General features: G+C 40.9%; 1 protein-coding gene across 1 annotated transcript in view; it reads left to right on the forward strand.

Moving 5' to 3' along the window:
• Positions 1-11,887, forward strand: part of BABAM2 (BRISC and BRCA1 A complex member 2) — a 140,770-nt gene extending 128,883 nt beyond the window's left edge. The window contains exon 12 of the mRNA XM_053382959.1: positions 11,535-11,887. Coding sequence (XP_053238934.1) covers positions 11,535-11,598 — 64 coding nt within the window. The 3' untranslated portion in view covers positions 11,599-11,887. The remainder of the gene's footprint in view (positions 1-11,534) is intronic.
• Positions 11,888-15,255: the final 3,368 nt, after the last annotated feature.

Raw genomic sequence — 15,255 nt, forward strand, 5'->3', positions numbered from 1 at the left:
ATAAGGTTGTGAATATAAGCCACACTTTAACTTTTCATGGTCGGAATTTTGGGGAAAGTGAGACTTATATTCAGGCCAATACGGTAATACTTAGTCCCCTTTTAACCAGTTTACCAACCAAAAATGACTGGGAAAGTTTCTTTTTGGAATTCCATAGGAGCTTGTCACACAACCAAATAGAAATGATGAGTTGATCTCTGCATTTGAATCTGGAAACTGATACTGTCTAGATTTATGACAAATAATTGCCTGTTCTGGAAGGCACATGTATAATGACTTAGAAAAACAAACACATTCAGTTTAATTATAAAATAGTGTGTTTGATGGACCAACCCAACAAGATGCTCTCCTAGAACACACAAAACTTTTCATCTCTTAATGTAAACTTTTATGTCCCATGAGGACAGTCAAACAGAACTACATAGGAAACACAACTACACAGTCAAACACAACTACACAGCATAGGAAACAAAATATATGGAATTTTCCTTTACTTTTTTGGAACAAAAGAATTGTAGATGACAATAATTAGAAATAGAAAAAGATTTTAGAATGTTAATTTGAATGTAAACAGAGCTTAATTTGAATGGAAGTTGATTTTTAATAAGGCTACTTCTTTCGTTAAGCATAATTAAAATGTTTTACGTGACCTTGGGATGTTCATAAACTTTGTTTATTGAGCAAATGCTTAACGTAAGACTTTCTTTTCTAGATCATAGGGATACTTCTGAGTATAATGATACATTACAGTTCCATCTAATCCTGTTATGAAATGTGACCTACATACCAAACCACACTTGAAACAATAACTATTTGCAGTTTTAAATTCTCGTTGTTTGTCGGAATAAACAGGACTTTAAAACTGCTAGGCATACATAAGTTAAAACGAGACGAGTCCATAAACATTTCATTGTATTCTTTTGTCCCACTTTTAGTTAGAGTGACTGTCACACCAGCTGTGACCTGGGGACATGTGATCAGGCTCTCTCATTAGCCATTGGCAAAGTTGGGCAACTTCCAGAGACCATGCATTAGAAAGGTGTGTACTGCTGATTGGACATCCAACAAATTGCTGCTGAACTTTAGAATAAACACATAGTGGAGGATCTGTGTGCACATGCCGCGGCTGCCTGTGTAGGTGGCAGATATGGAGATGAGGGAGACCAAGGATCCTAGAGCCATGCAGTTTGATTGCCCAGTGGTAGAGTGGGTTACTTCCTCTCAAGCTGGCTCCCCAGAGTCCATTTGTTGCAGAAATTGAAGAATCCCGCAAGCTACACCATCGAGACTTTAGGCATTGCTGTGTAGGAGCTCAAGTTCTAATTCACAGAACTTAAGCTCCTGCCTGCTGTACCCTCTCATGCTCCTAGCATCAAGTAGCAATTTTGAACTCTGGCAGTCACCTCTGACCCGCCCCTCAGCAGTTTCAGTGCTTGATTGCCACCACATATGCCAGAATCAGCTTGCCAGAAATAAGCTCACCAGTCTGACAAGGGTAGTGCATGGAGATTGGTCCCAGAAGGGGACAACAGTGTCAAAAATTGTACAGCAGTGAAATAGCAGCCTGTCTCAGGATCAGGATGAGGGTCCCCCATGTGAGTGAGTATCTCTGGATGGTGGCCTTTACATGTGTGAGAGGATCTGTCTCAATGTGTTGCTTGCTTGTATGTGTGAATAAAAGAGGGTATGTCCATCTGTCAGTCCGTGTGTCCTTTGTGGGGTTGTGCAGAAGCCCAGCATAGACCTTGCACGTGAGCTTTAAAATAATCCATTTGAGCTGCAGCGCAGGTCAATAATTCCCTGATTTTTTTTATTCAGAGAACAAAACCATCCATCATATTTATCTTCTTAGTGCCGTCTATGCCCCACGATGTTTACATGACAGGTCACTACTTCAGTGGGCTTACAATATAAAATTGATACACGGAAACAGAGGAAAGGAGGAAATGGAGGCAGGGGTATGTTACTGTTCCTGAGTGATCTGGAAACATACCATTTGAGGGGAGAACTTCATAGGCAGTTTTCTTTCCTGCCACACTGCAACAATCAGTTGATTAGGAAAGACATTTGTCCTATCACTTTTTGAGTTAAATGACTAGTGGCAAAAGATGCTGTGTTGTGTTTGTACTTCAGACATGAAGGTGCACGTGGTTTTTATTTTATACATCAATACTCTGCCATTCTTCCAAAGAGCCCATAGCTCCTTGTGTGTTATTCCAAAGCAGTCGCCAACGAGGCAGTGCACCGAAACAACGAGGAGCCAAAAAGTTTTGAAGTGTTTTTCCATGGCACGGGATGCAGTGACTCTGTTTCACTTTCCACAAAAGCCATGCAGATGTCTGTCCACTGCTATGGCTAAAAGACCTCTTTGGGATCAGTTTCTACATGTTCTCAAATTTCACCTTTTTGCCTTGATCACTTCAGTTATATAAGTAGTAATAAAACTAAATATCTTGAAATCACTTGTGTTTTTAATAACCATCCCCACCCCTAGTGCGTGTCTCTGGGTCAGTGCATCTGGAAAGGTAGTAACCCTGTCTCTGAGAGCATCCTATTATCTGTCTTTTGTGCTTTTAAAGGTTAATTACTGGGAGTTGCACAAAAAGAGCCAGCCAGACTATCTGTGGTCAGGGAAGGGTTGGCCCTCTCCTCGTCAAATGCCCAAGAACAGACTGCTGTGGGTGGCAAGCATTTTCAAAACAAGTTTTCTTTGTTTCAGGACAAGTTGCTGCAAGAACAGGGAACTATAAAGCCTTTAGAATTACCAGTCTGAGCTTCAAAAAGTGTATAGTCAGAGGGATTTACAAGAACTTGGATGCACTTTGTGGCCACACTGTTGACATCCTTTATGTAACATGACATTATTATGAATTGGCAACATCATAATTACAGTCTGAGATGAATAGGTCAAAGACACAAAGTCATATGATCTTTGCCCTGGTCTTTCTTGAGTTTAGCTCTAGCTTTCATCTCATCTATGGAAGAGAGTGGAACGCTCTCCAGATTTTCCCTGGTCTGAATTATTTTGATTAGAAGGGATTTGGTCTGGATTGCAAAGCCTTTGATACTGAAAGTCTACTCTTGGCCTGCTTGCATAAATCATGATGGTTGGGCACTGTTGAGATGGAGTGACTCCTAATAAGATAAACAGAAATGCTTGATAAAAGCCACATTACTATGGTCTTCTCATGTTAATATTTCTGAAAGGCATTTTCTTCCACCTTTTTCCATTTATCACTTGGCCTCTGATTGCAGTGCCGAGACAAATGCAAGAAGAGAAGTTGTAATTAATATTATGATTCTTAGTTTGTCCTGTATAAGTTTAGTGTTACTCTGGGCTACGTGCAGATGAAGAGAAGAAACAGGTCAATAAATACCTTAAAATGCACTTTGGAAACCATGCCAATTCTCCTGAAACCTTTTTTAAAAATGCAGAATTGCCCTTGAATTCATGGTTCTATTCAGACATGTGAATCTTCCAGCCTGATATGTCTCTGCAACCCTTTACCTATGCTTCCCATACATCCCAAATTTGTAATCCAGTGCCTCCTGCCTCTGGGCTCCCCATAACTGCCCTTTGGGCTCTTTCCAAATGCCTGTTTCTCTGCTTTTGTCCCTGCTTACTGGCCACTGTGAATAATCATCCTGTTCCTAATCTCCACCAGTCTTAGAAACTGGGATAGAAAAGCTAAGAGCCAAATGGCTTATGGCAGACATGTCCAATTCCCAAGAGACTGCAATCTACTCCCAGTATAGAAAAACTGGCAGTGATCTACGCACTGTCATTGGAGGGAGGAAGAGCGTGCGTGGGGTGGGTGGATTGCCCAGAGTTGTTGAGCTTTTTGTGGGGAGGATTGCAGAGTTTTTAAGCTTTTCCCCGTAACTTTTTGTACACAATAAGGATCCCGCAATCTACCAGGATCAGCCAGGGATCTACAGGTAGATTGCAATCTACTGGTTGGACATCCCTGGCTTATGGGATCTGGGGTGTGGGCACCAAAACAGAATGTCTAGTTACCACTGGGGGTGGGGATCAGCAACACTTGTTATTTATTATTTTGATAAGCATGAATTAATACGCAATTCACGTAAGTAAGGTAAAGGGACCCCTGACCATTAGGTCCAGTTGTGGCCGACTCTGGGGTTGCGGCGCTCATCTCGTTTTATTGGCCGAGGGAGCCGGCGTACAGCTTCCGGGTCATGTGGCCAGCATGACTAAGCCGCTTCTGGCAAACCAGAGCAGCACACGGAAACGCCGTTTACCTTCCCGCTGGAGCGGTACCTATTTATCAACTTGCACTTTGACGTGCTTTCGAACTGCTAGGTTGGCAGGAGCAGGGACTGAGCACGGGGAGCTCACCCCGTTGTGGGGATTTGAACCACCGACCTTCTGATCAGTAAGTCCTAGGCTCTGTGGTTTAACCCACAGCGCCACCCACGTCCCAATTCACATAAGTAACATATTGTTAATATCACATTTTAGCAGAAATTGTTAATGTATGTTTAATTTGGTGTTGACAATAAAAATATTGGTACCATGCTTCAGTTTTCAAAACACTCTACTCTTTATTGTTAAACTGCTTAATATATTGTCTATCCTTAACATATACTTTGAGGCTTCAAAGCCCATACATTTCTGTAATCCTTGAGTGTCAGCCAGGTGCAAAAAAATGGCACCCAGACTTTTGGAGGTGCTCACAAATGGAGAATCTGGCGCCCTGCTAATTTCGAACCCTGATCTCCACATGAGTTTTTCCATAATCAAACTGTGATCCTTCATTTTCATTGAGGTATAGCCATATAGCTTACCATCCCCTTCCCAGCAGCTAAAATATTTGTGACAATATTTGTGATTTTAGCTTTAGAGTGATTGATACTAAAACACTAATTAGCGGGGGTAAGCACACCAGAAATAACTGGCACATCCCTTGAAAGCCACCAATAAAGAGAAGCACAAGTGAGATTAGTTGACACTTCCCCCGAGTAAGAATAACCGTACAGCATTCAGTGGTCTTGTAGAAGGAAATGGCACATTACATAATGTTGATGACTACTCTGCAATTTAGTTATTTTCTCTTAAAGGCCTGTCACTTGCTATTGAAAATTGGGGTTAAGTCAAACCGTTCTGTACTGTCGATGAATTGTCTACTTTAGGTGCTGACTTTACACTTCATACTTTCAACCATCTTTGGACCATCAACTGATGTTTGCTTTTTCTTCTCGAAGACACTTCTTGACATTTAAGGCACTGGGGCAACTATAGCCAGAGTATTAACAGATAGAAGTACGTCAACATGAATAGTTATATCATGGAAAGAAGGTTTGAGGCTCTCACTGTCAAATGGCATGGCATCAGTGTGCTTCTTAAGCAAGTGAAATGTGAAGTTTTCCTTGATAGCTTCTAGAGTATGGATGGTGAAAGAAACTAATGATTTGCCTTGTATTGATACGTCCTTATAGTGTATTTATTGAGCCTTTGAACCCCAGCTTGCTGGATCAAAATCAGTCCTTCTTGGAACATTAGGAAGAGGAGATACCACAACTCTAGGGCCCTGACTCACAATTTGGCTAACCTAGTCAGTGTGTTCCTCCACACAGGGTCATTTAAAAAACAACAACCCAATTCATATTCCTTCTTTCTTTTGTTTCCTCTTCCTTTGCAACAGATTTTGTTGAACACACAGGAGTGTGACAAACCTCATTTCTATCAGTCCCCCACCCCACTTTCCCTAACTGCAAATTCGCAAAACTTTGCTGCATGGATTTAGACTGTGATGAGAACGAGGACTGAATATAAGCTAGGATAAACAGCAGCTGAAGCATGTGAGAAGGATCCTAATGAATTGTTACACTAATAAAATGGGGACAACAATATTACAAGGTATCATTTGTCAGCTGTCTTGGGAGGATTCGAAATAAATATATTAAATACAGTGGTACCTTGGTTTGCATACGTTTTGGATTACAAACACATCAAACCCAAAAGTGCGTGTCCTGGTTTGCAACCTTTTTTGGATTACAACCCTTCTTTTTTGGGGGGAGGGGGAATTACAAACAAAAAAAATTTGGACGCCCCATTGGCGAAAGCACGCCTTGGGTTACAACCTGTTTTGGTTTACAAACGGACCTCCAGAACGGATTATGGTTGTAAACTAAGGTACCACTGTAACTGCGTAGGTTGAAATGCAGTGCCTTTCTTTCCCTGTCTTGAGCTCCACTGCGGTTATGGTCCAACATCCCCACAGTGGGTTGTTTCATAGGAAGAGTTCCTTAAATCCCTCCCTCTAGCTATCCAAAGCAGCTGGTGCCTGTGGTGTGAAGGAAGGGGATGTGAAGCATACAATATTATACCCTCTGTTGGTAAGGGAAATGCAACATTCAGCTTTCTTTCACTCACCTCTCTCTTGTCTCACTATCACCAATACCACTGACCCTAACTTAGGGGGTGGGGGTGGACTCCCAAGCATAAATGTTGCACTAGTTCAGCCTTTCTCAACCTGTGGGTCCCCAGATGTTGTTGAACTACAACTCCCATCACCCCTAGCTAGCAAGGCCAGAGTTCAGGGATGATGGAAGTTGTAGTCCAACAACAGGTTGAAAACCGCTGCACTAGTTGATGCAAACTGAACAAATTCACACATCTTGTGTGGGTTCTGTGTACAACCACTGCACACTATCACCAATTTGAAATGCAAAGACATTTTTTCTCCACTCTAGTACTGCCAAACACAACAACAGAATACTAAATGCTAGGTAATCTACGGTCACCCACATGCTATGGTACCTGGGAAGACACATCACGTGACTTAAATCAACACCACATACAAGCCTAGCGAAACTACTGAAAACATGTAGGAGGAAATGTACCTTGACAAATTATTACAAAGTTCAGGAGGTGAGAGTGGAAGATCCAGCATGCCAGTGGCATTTGATAGACATTAGGAGTGAATATAAGCAGCACGTGCACAGCTAATTTAATAACAGGGCAAGTGTAACATTTTCTTTAAGTTTCATCACATCATTCTTTGTTGTTGTTGGCATCCATCTGTCTCGAGAGACAATGGAGTGCGCCTCCGGGGGTGAAGTGTTAGCAGCACCAAAATGACCTTCCTGGGGCACAAGCCTGGGCAGTGTGCATGCAGCTGCCCAGACAACAAGACCCACCCTGTTGTTGTTCTTGCTGTTGTTGTTTTAGATTTATCTATATCCCGCCTTTTTCCCTGACAGGGACTCAAGGCAGCTTACAGATAAAACAAGAACAACTAAAAAGAGAACTGTGCTTCACGTGAATAGAAATTGTTCTGTTCCGCGTTTCACATGTACAGAAACGTTTTTTTGTTTTGATGCTTCTCAAGATTAACTTGGTTTTTTGTTTCTTTCACCGCAGTCTTTTGTAAATTATGGTGAAACTGTTTATCCATTTGAATGCTATTTCCATCTGTTGCAGGGCAATAGCTTCTTCAATCTATCTCTCTTTTGTAATAGCAGTAAGACTCTGGTATCAGCTACCCACATTTCAGGCATGCCAGATGGTATGGAGGTGAACTGCCATCTCCTTCCCTTGCCCTCAAGTTGTTACAAATTAGTTTATAATTGTGCTTTCCCCCCACTCCTTTTCCACAAAGAAACTCTCAGCACAACTTGTAACTTCTCTTTACATTTATAACATTATGCAGTTAATCCTGTTTTTTTCTTTTTTTTAATGGTGATCTGTATGGCTGTATCTTGTTTGCTTAGTCTGCAGCATGATTTTTAAAACTCTTATGAAATTGCACCCCAGTTGTAAGTTGACTAAATCTTTCACATACACATTTTGGCTTCTGGACTGGCATGTGTGCAATTAGCACTTACACTTTGCCTGCTTCTTCCAGTTGCATGGTACCTAAACATGCATGTGCGTGCACACACACACAGTTCTTTCCTCCTGGCCCTACTTCCTGCATACACCTTATTTCCTCTTTTATTTTTATTTGGCAAATATAACAAGAAGAAACATCCTCAGCTCACATTAGCACATCATTTTTCTCTCACACACACATATACAACAGACACACGGAGTCCCTATGTCCAAATAAATATCCAAATGAGATTGACAATTAGAAGATATACATTCAAATGTGGAAAGGGCAGGAGGTCTTCAGACCACTAAACAGTGGGTGGTGAGTGTTTTATACTTCATGGCTGGAAGGATATTCTCTTTGCAACCATAAGGGTTTGTAGGATCACACCTTTTCTATTTTGGTTGATATCCAGCCTGTGGTAACTGCACTGACAGCAGTCAAGAGCTTTCAGCGCTTCTTGTGGAGGTCACTGCACACACACAGATGACTTTGTAGACCTTTAACCAATAAAGTGGTTTGTGTCCCTTTCCACAGATATCCAGTTTGGTTTTTAAACTGTGGTTTTTGTTTGTTTATTTATTTATTTTTAAAATCTTCAAACAATTTCCTTGAAAGCAAAAGCATCTTCAAACAATTCCATATAACATACAAATATAATGAGGCATGGTAGGAAAGATACAGAGTTTGCGTATCATTTTGACAGTTCCACTCTCCACTGTTGTCATTCTCTTAATCATTTCTTTTATTTCGTCTCAGGTACATTTAAGTGCAAATGTAGTGTGTCTGATAAAGCAGATCAGAGTATTCCTGTTTTAAGGCAACCATGACAAATCTGAGTCTATGTTTTCAGCAATGGTGATGGAGGATATAACATGTGCATCACTCCCAGGTTTCTTATTGATATGCCTGTTGCATTTATTTTTTTATTCTGCAGTCTACCCTTTTGCTCCCAAGCACTACCATCAGGTTCCAACAGCTAGTCTGAGGCAGGGAATGGGGGGCTGCATTGATTTTTACTGTGTTCCATCCCTCAAGATGATAGTAGAGTGCAGTGTGGCGTATCTTGTTTTACATACCAAGCCAATGGTGTGAGCAACTGCATAATTTGCCCAAGGCTTTGTCTCTGTTAATGGTTCCCCCTGGTCCAAGAATGGGTGGGGGATACCCTGACTCTATAAAACACTGCCTCTTACAGAAAAATATAAACACAAGAAGTGGCCAATATTGCGCTGTTGCAAAAAAGGGGGGAGGATATATTGCATGCAAGACATTGTAAACAGAGGTATCATTTTATTCTGTTATGGTTAGGACCCCTGTAATATTATTATTATTATTATTATTATTATTATTATTATTATTATTATTACCCCACCCATCTGGCTGAGTTTCCCCAGCCACTCTGGGCGGCTCCCAATCAAGTGTTAAAAACAGTACAGCGTTACATATTAAAAACTTCCCTGACCAGGGCTGCCTTAAGATGTCTTCTGAATGTCAGGTAGTTGTTTATCTCTTTGACATCTGATGGGAGGGCGTTCCACAGGGCGGGCGCCACTACCGAGAAGGCCCTCTGCCTGGTTCCCTGTAACCTCACTTCTCGCAATGAGGGAACCGCCAGAAGGCCCTCGGCGCTGGATCTCAGTGTCTGGGCTGAATGATGGGGGTGGAGATGCTCCTTCAGGTATACAGGACCGAGGCCGTTTAGGGCTTTAAAGGTCAGCACCAGCACTTTGAATCGTGCTCGGAAACGTATGTTTAGAAGATGGGTGAGCTGGTTTCTGCAAGTCACAAAAATCAGAGCTTTGTGTAAACAAGGAAAGGAAGAAGAAACACATTGTGCTTAGCTCTGATGAAGCCTAGTTGCACAACGGTCTTTTAAGCATTGGGTTCATTTTGTGTCAAACAACACATGTGTGAATATTCAGGGAACCAGTGGCAAATTGTTTACACTGTTGGACAATGAGGAAATTTGCACAGCATCCTTCTGGATTCCCCTTCTACAGAATGTTCAAAAGGAGTTGGCTTGTTTGTACAGCTAGATCCCATTTGCATTTCTGTGATACGGTCAGATGTCTTTGTGATAAAGTCAATAGCGTTTCTTGAGTCTGCTTTAGGTCAAGGGAAGTTTTGAATTGCTGGGAAGTGGGCTACTTTGTTTTTGACGTATTCCAGTTTTGTTATTCTATGGTTACTCAGGTTTTCCAACCTCCACCATTCAGAGGAATAATTGGAGTTCAGAAGCTGCTAATGTCTCTATCCAGATTGTGACATTCAGAGCTATTCCCTCCCCCCCCCCCCTTTGCTTGCTTTAGGGATGCTTGGCATAGAATTTGTATTAAGAAATGCCTGGGATTTTGGCAACTTTGTTCATAATAATCATTGTAATAAAGCAAAGGATATAATTCACAGCTACCTTCTCTCCAGAAATTTACCCAGAACAGCATGAGAGGAAAGAGAAATATTAATCTGTAGAATAACTCTTCTACAGAAAAAAGAAAGGGAGGCTGGTGTCTGCTCAAATTTAAATTTTAGCCTATCAAGTGAGCAGTAGTGGATTACATTTGCTCTTCTTAATCAATTACAAGATGCAGATTATCATGAAACTGTTTGAATTTATTCAACTGTGGGGTAAATGTGACATTCTCTGCCCATTATTGGAACAAGAGAGGATTCTGAACCTAAACCTTTTAAAAATGTTCAGTTAATGCACTCATCAGTTCCAGAACATACACAAAATATTCTGATTTTAAGTTACTTTAAAATACCATGTTTTTTTCTCAAAAACCTGAATTAATTGATCCCCTTAAGATCAACTCTGACTGCCTCTGGCAGCCCTGCTCTGCTACTTACCTGAAAGCAGATTTTAGTTTATGACCATCTGCAGTATTTATTATCTCCATTGCTTGCTCTACTAAATATCCATGCTCTATCACCATGGATGAATCCAATTAACCCAGAAACATGATAAACAAAGATGTTAGAGGTGCTCTACCACCTTACACTGACGCAAATGGTATGACAGACAATGGCAGGCATGTCCATTTCTTGAAGTTCTATTCAGGGGAGTACATTTTTCATGCTGATTGCTGCAAAATACTGCTCTGCTTAGTTTAAAAGAATTAGAGTTATTATATCTGGGCAGAGGGAGACAGGAGAGAGAGCCATTGTTGATGATACTTAGCTGCCTACAAAATCTATTTCAGTGGGAATGATAACAGATTCCATGACAAAACACCAATAAAGAATCACAGTAAAGAGTGGCTGGGGTATAAATAACAGGGAAACTCACTGAGAATAAGATTGAAGTGTGCAAACTGGTCATGCTTCAAGACCTAAGAGACATATCTGCTGTTTGGTGTTTGTTTGTTTTTTAAATGAACAGGAATATAGCCCTCTGACTTAGCAATGATATCCCTTATACATTATTTGGGGCTGAGAGATCGTGCTGCTAGACTTGATCTGAGGCAGGCACAGGTGTTACACAAGGAGATTTTTAACTGAGTAAAGTTCTCAATCTGTCTTGAGGTTTGCACATTAGAAGATCTTGCCCTGTGCAGCATGTTCTCTGTTTCGTTCTGTGAACCGCCCTGAGACCTCCGGGTATAGGGCAGTATATAAATTCATTGAATAAGAATAAGAACAATAGTAAATAATTTTGTTCTTTACTAACTTCAACCCTTTTCTTTCCTCCACTAGGGCTCATTTCAAAACATTTGTCCCTCAGTTCCAGGAGGCAGCATTTGCCAATGGAAAACTCTAAGATCATAAAAGGGGGAGACAACCTCATCCTGCAAGGATGCCAACCAGAGTCTTATGTCATTGCCTGTCAACAAATTGCAAGATGGCTTCCCGCAAGTAGCTTGGACTTCAGTCTCTTGGTGTGTTTTGCCTCTGGGGTGCTGTTGTGATCACCACAGATTGAATTTACTCTTGTCTATATGAGGACCTTGGCTGACTAAACATTTTTTGCTCTATTTTGCTCATTTTTCCTACATGCAAACACATTTCTTATTTTATCTGTGTGATCAAAATTAAAAATAATTTGCATAGATGTGCCCCCCCATGATGCCTTATTTATGAATTCCTTTTCTATACCAGTGTTTCAGGCTTTCTTGTGAACTTTTCCGTGATGAATTTCGACTTTTTGACATATTAGAAGTAAACAGAAAATAGCTGAGCAATAAGCCTTGTTAGACGAAGCACTGCCGTATTATGCCTTTGTAATTATTTGTGTTCAAGATTTATCTCCAATTGAGTCTGAAAGCAAAACCAGAGGAACATTTTAATTGCTACAGAAGGTAGTATGATGGCACATAACTCTTAGTGCTTCTAACTGGAAGTCCCCCGTGTTGTAGAATACTGCTTTGTACTCTTGTTATCAGTACCAAATCTTAGATGAGCTATCTTGTCACTATCCAGTATGTTGCTAAGAAATGTCTACCATTTGAATACCAGTAGTGTCTAAAAATTAAATGTGTAAGTTATGATGAATTCACATTTCACGGCACAGCTCTGATGAGAAACACAAATGCCACTATTGAACAGGCTTTCAACGTCAACAGTGTCATTAGTACCTTTATTAATTTATAATGCATAGTCTTTCAACCTAAAATGTATGGTTTAGTTCACATCTAGATGACTTTATGAGAAAGCATAATTGGATGCATCATTCTTTCTTATACACGAATTGTACATTCAGCATCTGAGCCATTTGTTGTTCCTTTCCTGTGATACATTTCGGCAAGCCGCTTGTCTGACTAGCCGTGGACTAACTTCCCATATTTTGTAAATAGCTCAGGGTGCTTTCCAACAGGGAATCAAACGTTCGTAAATAGCATGTGGAAAACATACTTTAGTTCCGTTGTGATTCACAGAACAAAACTGAATAATTTCTGCTGTTGTATCCAGAACACCTCTAGTTGCCTAATATGGCACTATACCTTGAAATGTAACTAACATTATAGAGTTGTATCTAAGTCATACTTTGAATGGCTGCTTAGTGGGATAGAACCCATAGAACATCATTCTTAGAAGGTTAGTGGACAGTACTCTTTATTAGTACTACCCAATTACTTTGTCCCAGGGATTGGATGCACCTGGTCACCAGGCCTCTTTCTTTCTGCTGACATTGTGTGCACAAGGGAATCTTGCCGCCTGATCCAGCAGGCTTTGTCTCTATTGCCCATTAGTAGAGATAGAGCCTGCTTCCCCATGCCATTGCACTACCAGGATTTGTACTTTAAGGCTCCCAATTGTGCATTAGCGCTGTCTAACAGAAGATATTTTTAGCTGACGAAAACAAAAATACACCATTTTCCCACCGTAAACCACACCCAAAGCAGATTGCACTAGACATTTTTTTAAAAATGCGGAACATTTTTATTTTAAAAACGTTTTTTTTTAAGCACCAACAAATTCAAACAAGACAACATCAACAATTCCAAAATCATAGGATAAATTATTACAATGAAGTAATCTAGACTTAATGCGGGATAAGTTCAGAACAAAATTAACAGACAGGTAAAATAAATGTTAACCCGTATAACTAGTTCCAGTCTTGCATTCCAAGGGGCTGGCTTAAATACAATTTGGAGCGGGCAGGGTCTTCTTACCAGACTAGGTCTGCTTTCCCCCCCATCCTGAGACGCCCTCCAGGTGTTCTGGGTTACCATTCCCATCAGCCCTGACAGTTGGTTGTGCTACCTGGGACTGATGGGAATTGTAGTCCCAAGTATCTGAAGGACTTCCACGGTCCAAAGCAGCATTGTTTAAATACAACTCAGAGGGCAGAGGTCTTCTCACCAGGCTAGGTGGCTTACAAGGCCTTCTGCCTCCACGCCAGCATGCTGGGCTCAAATCTTTTGAGGCATGTGCACACAAGGCCAATTTTCCTACAACGTACATGAATCCTGCATGTAGTCAACATTATATTGAAGTTGCTTCTAGGTAGGATTGGTCAGCGTTGGCCAGTAATGGTCAATTACATCGTCAAATATTCAAATATATAGGGGTGGTTTTTTAAAAAAAGTTATAAAAAGACAATGCTGAATATAAAAAATTGTCATCTAGAACTCAAAAGTCCATTTCTTCCCAGAAGCTTTCCAGAGTACCATATAAGATCACATAGAGACCCTTGCTCCCCATAGCAAGTGCAGTCGACTAGTTCCATGAAGGAAATGTGTTTTGTGATTTGCTCCAGTGTAACTTTAGTCCCAGGTACATAGCATCATAGCCTATGCTTAGAACTTACCAAAGTGAGCAAGGTTGCATCTCTCTTCTGGTTCAGTTCCATCAGTGATGGATCAGTGTCTAAAAACAAGTTGGCATTGTTGTTGTTTAGTCGTGACCCCATGGACCAGAGCACGCCAGGCACTCCTGTCTTCCACTGCCTCCCGCAGTTTGGTCAGACTCATGTTCGTAGCTTCAAGAACACTGTCCAACCATCTCATCCTCTGTTGTCCCCTTCTCCTTGTGCCCTCCATCTTTCCCAACATCAGGGTCTTTTCCAGGGAGTTGGCATGGCCAAGCATTAATGAGCATTTAAGAAACCACAAATTGGCAGGTTCTCAGTTCCAAATACAATGCAAGCATAGAATTGGATGAATAATAAGTGTGAGAAGCTAATTGCCTCCATCTGCTTCTTTGCAAAATAAACTGCCTCACTTATAACCTGCAGGTACCTGTAAGCATGCTTCTACATTTACTCCTTTCTCCTTTTAGATGACACCATTCAGCCACTCGTTTAGACAGACAACCTTCTCCCAAACTATTGCATCGTCACTTTTTTAATAGCTGGTTTACGGTGGGTTTTTAAAAACCCTAAAATGCTTCTATTCCAGATGCAGCTACTCACTTATTACCTTCACTTCTGTTTTCGGGTGAACCTGACAACAGTGTGTGAGAAAGGGAAATCTTGTCGGTTCACTTCTGCCATGTAATTTCTTTTCATTAAATTAGTACTGTGGGCTCCACTATTGATGCACACATGTCTTTACCTTTTTTTGACTAGGCTGCCCTCCTCTTTCCCAAAGCCTGGTGAGAGGGAAGTTTTGGCTTATGGTTATAAAAACCAGAAGCCTATTGTTAACATGTGGGAACTTGATCATACACAGCCGCTGCAGATCAAGGGTATCACTAGTAATAGGTCATGGGGGAAAAATGCTTTTATTGTTATTAACTGGAAGAGCTATAAGATGCTTTGACATGTGTGCCAATATTCTCCTTATACTTTATATTTACATGGATGCATAAAAAAGAAGGAAAGATTTGAATGAAAATGAATTGGACTGGTTTCAAATCACCCTTGAAGCCATGAAGCTATCGGGGTCCCCTTCAGAAGTCACTATCTCTAAGCTTAACCTCCTTCAAAGGCTTGTGAAACTAGAAATTAAGGTGACTCGGCTATTCTGAGCAATCA

This window comes from Podarcis raffonei, chromosome 3 (assembly GCF_027172205.1).
Source record: "Podarcis raffonei isolate rPodRaf1 chromosome 3, rPodRaf1.pri, whole genome shotgun sequence".
NCBI lineage: Eukaryota > Metazoa > Chordata > Lepidosauria > Squamata > Lacertidae > Podarcis > Podarcis raffonei.